The sequence below is a fragment of the Lineus longissimus genome, chromosome 11 (genome assembly GCF_910592395.1).
Source record: "Lineus longissimus chromosome 11, tnLinLong1.2, whole genome shotgun sequence".
NCBI lineage: Eukaryota > Metazoa > Nemertea > Pilidiophora > Heteronemertea > Lineidae > Lineus > Lineus longissimus.
The window spans coordinates 17,689,373-17,702,068 of NC_088318.1; the positions used below are offsets into that span (position 1 = coordinate 17,689,373).

The 12,696-nt window shown below is 42.1% G+C and overlaps 2 protein-coding genes across 3 annotated transcripts in view; one reads left to right on the plus strand and one right to left on the minus strand.

The window, feature by feature from the left end:
- The window catches only part of LOC135495832 (endothelin-converting enzyme homolog), a 30,109-nt gene extending 23,200 nt beyond the window's left edge, over positions 1-6,909 (minus strand). The window contains exon 1 of one of the 2 annotated variants that reach the window (XM_064784808.1): positions 6,581-6,909. In XM_064784808.1, coding sequence (XP_064640878.1) covers positions 6,581-6,621 — 41 coding nt within the window. In that variant the 5' untranslated portion in view covers positions 6,622-6,909. The remainder of the gene's footprint in view (positions 1-6,580) is intronic. The other variant, XM_064784809.1, reaches the window with a different exon arrangement.
- A 3,006-nt stretch (positions 6,910-9,915) lies between these two features.
- On the plus strand, positions 9,916-12,420 carry LOC135496171 (forkhead box C1-A-like). Its single transcript, XM_064785323.1, has one exon. It carries the CDS (start codon positions 9,989-9,991, stop codon positions 11,567-11,569), a length of 1,581 nt encoding a protein of 526 aa, XP_064641393.1. The 5' UTR covers positions 9,916-9,988; the 3' UTR covers positions 11,570-12,420.
- The last annotated feature ends 276 nt before the right edge of the window (positions 12,421-12,696 follow it).

Genomic DNA, 12,696 nt, shown 5'->3' on the forward strand with positions numbered 1-12,696 from the left:
CGTGACCTGCTACGAGACCTCACGGGATGCTTGTCATCGGGCTAATTCATACTTTAAGATTCATGAAACTCTTTGAGATGTTATGGTCTGATATGAAATGACTTTTATAGTTACAGGAAGTCAATTATTTTTCAAAAGGAAATGAGGGTTCCTTCATTCCGCTTAATTCTCGTCTATCACGAGATATGACGCAATGTGTGAACTTTAATTGATTCTTTCTAATTGATGTTTCTGCAGGTTTGGCCTCAATAGTCTGATAGCTGTAACTATGCTCTCACACGCGGTTGAGATAAAAATTACTGAGAGGTACATTTGTTGTTTTGTCCGAAGAAGAAAAGCGTTTTTGAAACAATGCTTTCATACCAATATTGCAGTGTTCAAAAAGGTTTTTTAAGAAGTCGCCTCTAAATTAATACTTCCGATTTACCACTAAGACTAATTTCATGTCTCAACATATAAATGGTTGAGAGGAGTGACATGAAAATTAGCACACTGCATCCCGATTACTAATATCCCGATAAAAGGTAAAAGATAACATTTAAGATGGGGAATGTGGAAAAGGACACCTTATGTTTCCAAACAGGATCTCAACTTGTTGAACACACCTTGAGCTGAGAATGCATCCAGAACATTGTGATATCAGCATGTCCCTCCACAAGTACAATGGTTAGTTTGCATTGTAATAACAAGTAAACCACTAGATAAATACAAAAACACCATCGGGGGATATGCGGAGCACTTGATACATCGCCAGGCAGACGAAACGTAAGGCGGCCAATCACAGCAATGATATCAATCTTGTGCGGGATAGCCAGGTGGCCTCGATTTCGACCTGTGGGAGGGATGCCCCATAGGAAAAGGCAAGATCATGTTCGAAAACGATAAGAAATGAATGAATTCCTCCTTGTTTTTCGATGATAATAGATATTGCATTTCCGAGATTTATGATTTTGATGTTAGCAAGAAAAACAACGGTTGCTTACGGTGAAGATGAACTCTCCCGAGTTTGCAGTCCCTCTCAATGACCATCAACCGAGACGACCTGGCGAATCGGATTTTTTCTAAATCTTTGAAGTTCTATATAATTGTTCATTATTAAGAAGTTGTCTTGCATTCTAACTCACAGGGAAGACAATATTTTTTTTGTTTGTCAGCCTTGGAATCCCCAGAAGTTCACACGGCTATGTATACATATACAGTACAGTCTCTGTAAGTCGTGTTGTATCTGAAGGGCCGAGACTACGACCCAATGGTCAATATGGACCGACCAAGAATTTCCCATGTGTCTGCTTACAGTAGGCTAGTTGCCAAACAAGGGTCCACATGATCTTGGGTAGGGCTATACTGGGTTTTCTCTTCAGACCCCCAGATGAGCCATAATGCAGGTCAAGATGACTAAGTCTTGACGCCCTTTCCAAAAAGCTCAGATGACGTTTGAACTAAGTTAACCCGTCTACATTCATTTGATATTGCAAACATAAACAGGAATAAGTGGTGAAATCTGCCAAGGTTTTTCCAACCTTCTTGACATGGTTGTTTAAATCATCAATATCATATACCATAATACAGGTGCAACTAAGTGCCTTTGTTTAGCAGACTTAAGTCGGGAAAAGTATTAGTTTTCTCTTGATCCATGAAACGAACAAGAGGGAACGTTAGTCATATTCCGTTCATGACGTTGGGCTAAGAAGCGCCATCGGTCAATGTCGGTAGTAGAAGGAACTAATTGGGAAAAAATGGCGATGTCAACATTTCATTTCCTTTTTTAATGTCCTGCGATAGTCAATCTACGTATATATTTCAAAGATTTGCATGCAAGTGACCATAGCATTTAATTCCCGAGGTATCATAACTCGGTGTGCCGAGAGAAATAATGAAATCTTCATAAAACAATGATAAACGCGAGTGACCAAATTGATATATGGAACGTTGCTCAAGCTAAACAGTGCAATCTGATTTGTGAGCGGATGATTCGATTGAACAACAGCCAAATGGCTGGATGGGACGTGACTCTCATAACGGACCATCAAGAAAGTTTTTGGTCATGGATGAAATCACTTGCATAGCATTTAAAACCTAATGCAGATAGAGCTCTCAGTCCAAAATACAAAAGACAAAAAGTGTTAATGAAAAGTAAACGTCCAATTATCACTATCAGTCGACTTTATGCCTGAATGGAACAGGGGGAGAAATTTGGCAGGTGTATTCATTCAGTGTCTGAGATCACATCGCCTGGAAAGCCATCGTGCACTTCAACGGTCGCGGAATAATTTCCGTCAATGTAACACTACGCCAAAAAGGAATCAAGTGAGGGGAAGATTGAGGAGTTGTCTGCTGATATTCACTGTAGTCACCTTGTTAACTCGCCAAGTAATACGCCGTGAACGCGTAAATAAACCGTTATCTTGAGTCAACAAGCTGATGGCGAAGTACCTCTTATAATTTGGAGAGCAATCCCGCGGCAAGACGGTGTTTTCTCACTGCGCGTGCGGAGAATGCAAACAAGAGAAGGCAAATTCCGATTGCGAGACTTTCAGTCAAGTGATGGAAGAAGAAATCGAGTTACAAGGCTTGAGAAGGGGTTGGTGAAGGCCCCTTCCGTCTGTTTCGCACTACCAAAGGGCCCAAGTCGAGTCTGCTGGGCAGGTCGGCACGCAAGGTGTTTTCGAATGCACCATTGACCTGTAATGTGCGAGAATCGAGCCGAGAACTTCTAAATGGTCGAATGGAAGAGAACAAGATTGCTATGATCCTTATACGTGTGATTCGGCTAATCATGTATAGTATCGTCAAAACCTGAATATGATGTTGTCATTGCCTTGCAATTATTCAATTATTATCATATATACCTTACCAATTATTTTTCCCCTCAAAATAAACACTATCAAAGTAAAAGCAGGTAATTGATATTATTATTCATTGTTTTGATAATTAAGACTTCATTGATAATTAATTTTATGAATACTTCAGCAGGACTAATACTTTTCGTTTTCGTTTCATTAATAGGTAAATAGGACACATATTCCCTATTTTCATTTGGGAAAAACTGCCATTTTGCTAACCAATTCGCCATATCGGTCAGTACGGTCAGTACTAGTGTATTGGTTAACACTAAATGTCGAATTTTCTGCAGCAAAGGCTGGGCTGGTGTCAGTAAAGTGAGAATCCTAAACATAATCAATCAGGCATAAATGATAACTTTTGTAGTGAAAAATACACGGGCTCCAAACAGCACATTTCAGTTCGATACATTCAAACAAATCAAACGTTGGTTCATTTAGCTCTGGTCGAATGTCCCACATCCTGTCAATGGAGGGTGAGAGAGCACAGATCCAATACACCCATTGTCTCTCAATCAAAAATAAAGATATACCCACTGGTCGAAGATTTGGGGGGTTTTGTTACAAATTTGACATCGTGACTCCGCAGGTCGAACGTACATGTACTGTATCAAGTTACTACTGGGCTACACGATGGAGAGTGCGGGACACAATGACACCGCACTGCGCGTTTTTCACCTATTAATGCAAATCCACTTCTGGCAAATAATTGTGCTTGAGTAGCATCGGTGAAATAATGGGCTAAATAATTGACTAGCGATTAAACCATGCAAGGCGAAAACTACAGAATAGGGAAAAACGAATCATGCAATTACGGGCCGGAATTGCAGCGCCGGAGACACTAATTTGCATATTATTTGAACAGGATGAGACGTCATTGGCTTACACGCGATCCCGTGTCACAACAATGATACAGGAACACAGGAGGCCACTCAGATATAGACCATACATATTGCCGATAACAGAAAATTAATTACTAGAAATCTGACTACAGGTTTTGCTGGATGTCGTGGATGAAAGGCGGTTTAGCTGCAGAAGTGTGGGGATGATGAGACCATTGTAGAACCAATAATTGTAACATAGGGTGGCGTGGAGAGGCGCGACATGGAACCGTGACATGGTCCATTGGTTGGTCGTGGGATAGAGTGACTCCGATAGATCAATCGATGGAAAAACGCATGAACGGTTCATTATTGGAGAGAGAGCGTATACTGCTGCCTGTCGAAAACTCTTCAATCTGTAGTTACATGGAGACGTTAGCCACAAACGTTCAAACGTAGTTCGTAAAAGTTTCGCCACCGTCACTAAATATTCCGCTATAGGGCTCAAATGTTATCCGAGCACCCTACCACCCTCCCCCCCCCTCCAAAAAACAGCTTTAGTAACATAAAATTTCGGAGGCAGGAACTAAAATTTGAAATCTCATGCGCGGTGATTTTCAAGCTTCACGGAGTCCCTGTTTGCCAGGGGCTTTGGGCTGATGGTGACGACGCGGAAGACTCGCTCACGCACTGCAGGCTACCATCATCATGCAACGCTTACCGCGGGCCGGGCATTGAACACGGCGATCTAAAACTAATTGTGATCAGTACAATACTCTAATCAAGAACACTTCCCTTGGCCTTATCACAATCGTGTTCAATTCATATACATTTTTGATTTCCTATATCTCCCGAAGTGCTCTTTTCAGTTTTCAGTGTTTATCATTTGATGCGATAGGACAAACTGTCCGCGATGCGTAATCAAAATCATCTCGAGATAATGAAATCACTGATTGTCATCAAACAATGAAATTAATGAGCTGAATGGCACTGTATTGTTAACACGAGTACTGTAACAGAGATGATGGGCATGATGGGGGTTCCATGACATTTTTCATATTTCGAACAAGTTAAAAAATTGAATGGCATGTCGGAAGTTGAAATGTAAATACATGTTTCACACAACCATCATAAATTCCCCTTGCTGTGAATACGTGATTTACCCGTGTGAAACACACTACAGGCTTTCTGTTGATGAGCTGAATTGTGGACAAAGATTTCGGCAATTTTCGGCAGCGATCAAGTCCTTATTGAACAGTCTCACTTGCATCATGGTCTGACACATCAGATCTCAGGACGTAAATCAATTGATTGACTCCGAATCTTGGATGGACTCAATCATTCCTCGATTCAACATTATGAAATAACCAGAAAACATCAGACCGGTGTTGACTTAACACCGCAATAATCTTTGACAAACTCCCCTAACCAAAACACTTCCAACAAAACCACAACGGCTAATCTCAACAGATATGGCTCCTGGAATCACGACACTAGACGAAACAAACGAAAACATGGGTTTTGCATTAGCCGCATCGTTGTAATATCAATTTTACTATACCACATTCACTAATTTATGTTCAGAGAATCTCGATGTAAAAAGGTCTTCTTTTCTTCTGCAAAGTCATAATATTATCTCAAATCCGGACAAAAGTTACCTAACTTTCGTAACAAGTAAGCTTATACAATGTACATGATTCTGCGCGTTGGTTAATCGAATTATAGCATGATCGGATATGTCCATGAACAGCAAACGCCGAATTCTACTCCATTCACTATTTACCTTGCTGTGTACATGTAGGTAACACGAAAGAATTGCGCAAAACAGTTGATTCAAAGACAAAAGTGGATCGCAAATGAGCGATTTTTATAAAAAGCACAAGTTTACCCTCCTTCAGAAGGTTTTCTGAAATTTTACCATTTTTGATTTTGATTTCAGATAAAAAACATGTACACATAGTTCCTGACACTCAGCCTAGACTTCGATCCAGTGATTATTAATCGTGAGAACTTACTTGTTTCTCAATGATCAAAAATCGTGTTCCATGATTTCAGCAAAGGCGATAAATAATGTTGTTTACTGCAAATTTCGCCCGATGCATTATGGTCGCGACTGTCCGACTTTGCGATCGCTCAATAGACAAAGCGACAATGCCTATTGACGTGGCAGCGGTGATCGGCCCGGCGATGTGCCTCAGCGAATCGTGCGGTCAATTATAATTAATAACCGTAATTAAAAGCAACGGATGGCCATACAGTTTTGATCGATGACAGATCATCGCTTCATGGGAGACTGTCATACGCAAACTGACATTTCGCAAGCATTATATTGTACATCAAATAAATGTCACCGCGGGAATGATTTCAGAATCAAATCATTAAATCACGTCTAGACAATAGCTAGGAATTTGAAACTACAGGACAGCAGCCCATACATGATCTCAGATAAATTTCAATGCAAAGATAAAATCAAAACGAAAAAACAACAACAAGAATTCCTCTCTTATTCTGCATCTTTACAGATCAAGGAGTGGGTCATTTTGCCATACAGCGAAATCCTCCAAGATTCAAATGCTCTGCTTGGGCGCGATATTGGGCACTCACGTATCCAATTAGACGAGTCGACCATATATCGTTATTCTTCTTTTCAAGGTCTTCATAACATTTTCCCCTGAACCGTCACTTCATCACGGATGCAACAAAAACACTTCACTGCCACGCCGTAGTGATGAGGCTAGGGGGTGTCTATCGAAAGCCAACACCGGAATTCCTCTGCAATATTCGCCATTTTCCGCGCTAGCAATTCGGTTCAGTGTTGTTTTTGATGGAACTACATGTCTCAAGTTTCTTGATTAGCAAAAATATGCATATTATTTCTCACCTACCAAATATCGGTCAAGAAATATAAACAGTACCCACCTATGCATACGAATTGGAGGAAGTTTGAAGGAGCGTTTCATCCTGGGGTTGCTTACAGAAGAAGTGCGTACAGCCGAGATAGGCACACCCAGAATCCGATTCTGAGAAAGGTTTTCTTAACCGGGCAGGGCAGGATAGACACAAAATCAAATCGAAAACCACGCGCTTGTAATCTCAATATTTCCAAGTGCGATTTGTCGCCGTAGAAGTTATATTCCACACCAAAAGACGTCGAACTGAGACTATCCATCTGCGATTTTTCAGCCATCTTACAGAATATTCCTGATTCCGTGTTCAATCTACGGCCTCTAAACCCAGACTAACGCAAAGAAAACTCAACCAGGCTACAAAAACCACTGCTTTATTTTGACAGAGGTTTTGATAATGAAAGGCTAATCAGAATATAAGGTATATATTGAGAAAATACACAAGATGGTTTGTTCAGTGTGTTTATCCACGCGCCCTCCCCAGCACGCTTAGACAACTAAGAACACAAACAAGGAACGCTTGCAACCAGCCATTTAACATTTAACCGAAAACATCACGCTATTATTTTAGAAAACATATATCATTTCCACTTTAAATTTGCACTTTTGAAGCTAATATTTTCGTTGGAAGTTAAATAATCTACTCTGATACTATCTCAACTCTTCACATCAATAGGGATGGCACGCTTCGACGCATGCTTTACACCCTGTGTTGAGACGTACAACACATCCACCTTTGAGTAAACATGTTCGCGGTTACTGCCTTTAGAGCAGGCAGTTCGGGAGAAAAATATTTTCCCTCCATGTCTAACAACCATCACACTAACTGGAAACACCGTCCACTGGTGAAACAGTCCCGATGTTGTTTCCCGCCCGTTGTATTCCCCAATTGCTTTGCTCGTGTCAACGTTGGCCATGTTTTAAATTCATTCAGACCAACAAAACAACTCGGATTGGTCAGGCCGACGAATTAGTGAATTTGTCGATGGCCGCGGTTATATACAGGTAACATTTTCACATGTAACGTGTCACTGTTCACTTTTCATGTGTGACGTGAAGAACGAACAAGTCATTTCCAAAGAGCGGGCTACATACGATTCACGAGGTCACTTTTCGCCCTTTCGTGGCGTTTTCAAGCCTAAGTCTGTTAACTCGTGACAAGTGAAGCATGACAAGTGACAACGTGAATCCTATACAACACCTGTTTAACCACAGGGATCGCTGTATAACGTCTTAGGTCGTAAGTCTCAGTCTGACCATCCGAAATCTCTCCTTGCACGACGTCGTCGGAGGTTTAACTGGACAGAGAGGGTGTTTGGACAACATTTAATTCTGATTAACCAGAGCTGTTTCGTTTGATCATTCCTTCTAGTAACAACTGAAATATATATCAAGTATAAATTAGATACCAGCTTGCATTAATTTCAATGAGTTTTCTTCATTTTAGAATATATGTTTTTTATGTTCACCATTCATACGATGCTTTTAGTCGGTTATGTGTCATTGGTTGCTCAGAGCGATAATTGATTATGGCCACTTACCAAGTGTCCCTAAATATCGATTGCGCACCTGGATTCCTGTCACGAAGACGCCGCTTCAGTGGTCACTGTGCGTCCTGGGTCAAACCTCAAGGGCCAATGATCTCCTCGGACCAGTATCCAGTATCCGAAAAGGAAAACCTATTATAGCCCAAGTTACTGGAACCTTTGATGAGCCTGTGTAAACATGGTATATTGGTAGCCCCGGGCAGTTTGATCATGGACAATGACACTTTGAAGACGTGCTACAGTTCAAAAGACCTGCCATTACAATGCGAGAAGAATATGAAAAATTGGCCGTGAAAGTACCCTGGTTTGTGCAAACACAACATTCCTGTCCAGAGATTCTTGGCCTGGCAGCGTGCTAGCCGGTCCGGTTGTCCGCTACAGGGTCTTTTTCCCGGTAAATTGAGTGTTTGTATTTTTTAGAGGGATTTGCAGCTCAAAAGGACCGACACGACCCGCTGACGACTAGCTGACGTAAAGACATCTTCCGCTGATGTTAACTATACCTGTATTTACGTAGTTACATCAACAGTCAGGGTCACAACTCAACTATCACTCAGCCGGTCACCAAAAACCTGGAAGACTCCAGTACATCAGTGCACGTCATCATACACATCATTCGGGTGTTTGGGAAATCTAGCCTACAACTTATAGGTCAGAGCAACATACACATGCACATGACATATTGACAGGAAATTAGTTTTGGCATAAAGTTTCTCAAGAATTTCTCTCAAAATGCTAGGCGTTAGCGCATTAGCCGATTATTTCCGAATGGCCGACCACTTCGCCCCGTGAGGCTAACTCTTATGCAGGTGTTTTATAACGCATGTGCACTTATTCGTGGTAAGCTTTATTGTAGCCGTCTGCAGCTGCCAAGAGATGTAAACAAATCGTCCTGGCCGACACTTAACCTGCCATAAATATCATCAGGCTTGAGAGAATCGAAGGATACTTTTTTATGATGCGATACATGTATGACAGTTATTGACCGATATACGGCACGTTGTGATTTATCGCGGAGAATTCCAGTGTATACGCAGAGAAATGTTGTCAAGGAAAAGACGAATGGGTTGTCAAGAGAAATATTTACATCAAACGCAAAAGCAGGCCCGTAGCTAGCTGTTGGGGTCGGGGGGGACAGCAGTTTTATTATCAGTCAGTCTGAAAATCGCATGAAAAGTACGTTTATTGAAGACACTTTGGGGAATTCCATAACTTGACATCGTCACTTTTTCACCAGATGGTTATGGTTATTTTTGGGCAGTCGGTTTCGTCTCATTTACACCACCATGCCTGTTCCATGTCCCGTTGCTAACTTGACACTTGACAGCAAGCCTTCCTGGTGGAACACCTCATGTCAAGTCCCTGTCAAGCACATGATTATACAGGAGCAGTCCACACAGATACTTGTCAAGCACGTATTTATTACAGAAATCCATGGGAAAACATCTCGTTAATTTTAAATGAGGCTTATTGTCACTCTTTGATTGGGAATAACGAGACTGCTGTGAATACAGCAGCCAGCGCATTGTCCCGTTCCAATTCCGTAATTTTCAGCACTATTAGAAGGAGGCGTTGAAAAAGGCAATTCATCTTTGTGTTCAGTAGAGCGTGTTACGAGATCTCAGAGTAGCTTGATACTGCGTGTGTGTGGCCAAGGCAGGCGGTTGCTCAGCGCGAATCGATTTAATTGGTTTAGCCACAATGGGGGCGGAGCGATAGCCATATTTGGAGCGGAGTATAAATCAGGTTCGACAAGTTGAAGTCGACAGGTTACAAGCTCGGTACTTGAGAGGTAGCAGTTTACTACCAAGTTGATCAGTCACTGGATAGTTAAGTTTAAACCACGGAACTCGTGGACTTCTTGATTCTGCCGTATGTGTTCTACGGTCCAACACAGCAGTTTACAGCCGCGTTACCCGCAGCATAGCATGTCCTTTAACTCGAGCCCCGGGATGTTCGGCCTTGGTTCTCCGGACCAAAGTTACTACCGACATTCAGGCTACTCCGGGATGCCTATGAGTACGATGAGCACGATGGGGATGTACACTGACCAGTACGCCATGACCCGTGCATCCCCATATCACCACCCGTACGGAGCGCAACAGCATCTACCGAAGGATATGGTCAAACCTCCGTACAGCTACATCGCCTTGATAGCAATGGCCATTCAAAGTCAACCGGACAAGAAAGTGACTCTAAACGGGATTTATCAATTCATTATGGACCGGTTTCCTTTCTATCGAGAAAATAAACAAGGATGGCAGAACAGTATCCGTCACAATCTGTCCCTCAACGAGTGTTTCCTCAAGATAGCTCGCGACGATAAAAAGCCCGGTAAGGGCAGTTATTGGACCCTGGACCCGGACAGTTACAACATGTTCGACAACGGAAGTTACTTACGGCGGAGGAGACGCTTCAAGAAGAACAAGGATGGTTTGAAGAATTGTGAGAAGGAGAAGGGAGATGCGACGGGTGACAAGGTAGGTGACGTAGAGTCAGTCAAGCAGGAGCATGATTTAGAGGGCATCGTAAAAAAGGAGGAATCGGGCGAAGAATCGGGCGAGGAGTCTTCCCTCAACAAATGCGACATGAGTGATTCTTGCAGCAACACTAGCACTAATCTCAACCACACGAACTCTTCAACTGCTACGAAACTTGAGCCAATAGATTCATCGCCTGTGAGTGATACGTGTATGAACAGTTATAAGGAAAGTATGTCCCGTGGCAACCAGTCTCCCCCGAGGACCAACACCCTACCAATTCCAGCTGACCCAGCAATGCATCCGTCTGACCACCATGCCCTCGTTAACAATTTTTCCGTCGAGAACATTATGACGACTATGAACTCGTCTCCACAGTGTGATCTTGGCAGTTCCAGACCAACGTTAATATCGCCGCAACCCTTGTCCTATAGTCGTTCTCCTGCTGACATGTACCGCACTCCAGTCACCCACTGCACTCAGTTGCCGAGCCAAAGTCACAGTCCCCTTTCATCCGGTTACCAGTGTGTAGGGACACCGCAGCAGCAGACCACTTCGGTCTTCCCAGACCGGTCAGGGGCCCAGCACATGTCCATCGCCCCGACACCGGATGACATCAATGTCGCAGTATCGCTGGCGCAATCCCAGGCGCATACCATGACGAGCAACCTCACGAATCTCAGCAACATGTCGCCGACGTCGCACAGCCAGTACAACCGGACGAGTTCATGGTACATGCCGTCATCCCATGTCCCAAGTAGCACCGACCTCACCCAACATGACATCAACTCCACCCAGACTTTCAGGGATTTATACGAGTGTCAGAGACTAATAGGACAATCTCCACTGCAATCCCAACCGTCGCCGGTGCAGTCGCACAACCCACAGTCAGTGTCGCCGAGTTGTCAACTAGCTGCTTTCCGATCGCCTTACAAAACGACGGGACCTTACTCTTACGAGTGTAATAAGTATTGACACTTGTGTTTTTCATTCTGAGTTCTCTCTTGGTCTGCAGAAAAAGGTTGAATTTTCAGTTTTATTCCAAAGATACGAAAACGTGTGAGTGGATTGAAGCCAGAGGCCTACATTTGTGTCTCTCCACCATTAGCGTTTTGCACCGATACTGACGGTCAATTCGCAGACAATTTCGTTCATCTAACGGTAATATACTTAGAGTAGCCTTTATGCAAAACTGCTTGTTACTCTAAGGGCAAACGACTGGTCTGTGGAAATCATCGAATTATAAAACGGTACTATATGGAGAAACGGTAAAGCTTCTTTTCAATATTTTTCCCTCATTTTTGAATACTGACGTTTTTATTATTAGTGCGTTTTATTTAGTTTAAGTCCAGTTGAAAATTCAACGCTGTGCTGCTGTTATATGCCCTATCAGTGGAGCAACGGATCGTGAATTCTCTGCAAATTCAACCCTTTTCTCGATTGAGGTTAATTCTTTTGCATAATTATATGCCGACTGTTCCGTCAGAAGTTCTGCAGGAGGAGTTTATCACATGCAGTAGTTACAGTAACATCGCATGAGAATCCATGTCTGCAAGAACGATTTGTATAGCTAAGTGTAAATATTTATTTATATCTGCAGATGACATTTGGGGGGAGGTAAACTAGGGTTATATGAAAACCATTCGCTTTCTGTCGTATTATAATTTTATCCTTCGATTCTAAGCATAATTCTGTATTTTGAGATGAGAGCGATTTTTAACTGAATTTAGAAATCATTAGAAATCATTGTCTAAAGATAAGGGTTAAATTTCAGTTAACCTTATAATTTCAATATGTACCTTAATCAATTTTCTTCAGCAGGTATATACAGGTATTCGCTAAATCAAATGCTTTAGTAATAATAGTTTCGAAAATTCCATCTTTTTTCGATTCTCAATTTGTTTTACACTTATTATCCGACCTTTTTCAACGCCAGACGAATTAAATTATTTATTTTCAAATTCCTTTCATTGAAAATGCGATTACCAGCAATAGGCCCACAATAAATAATCCTGCTTTGCAAACAGGCTTAGGAAAGTATAATGGACTTTCCTTGGTCACATTTCTGATCGACACCAATTTAACAATATCCCGCAAATCCT

Coding starts and splice junctions, on each gene's coding strand:
- LOC135496171 (XM_064785323.1), top strand. CDS start 9,989: ATGTGTTCTACGGTCCAACACAGCAGTTTACAGCCGCGTTACCCGCAG.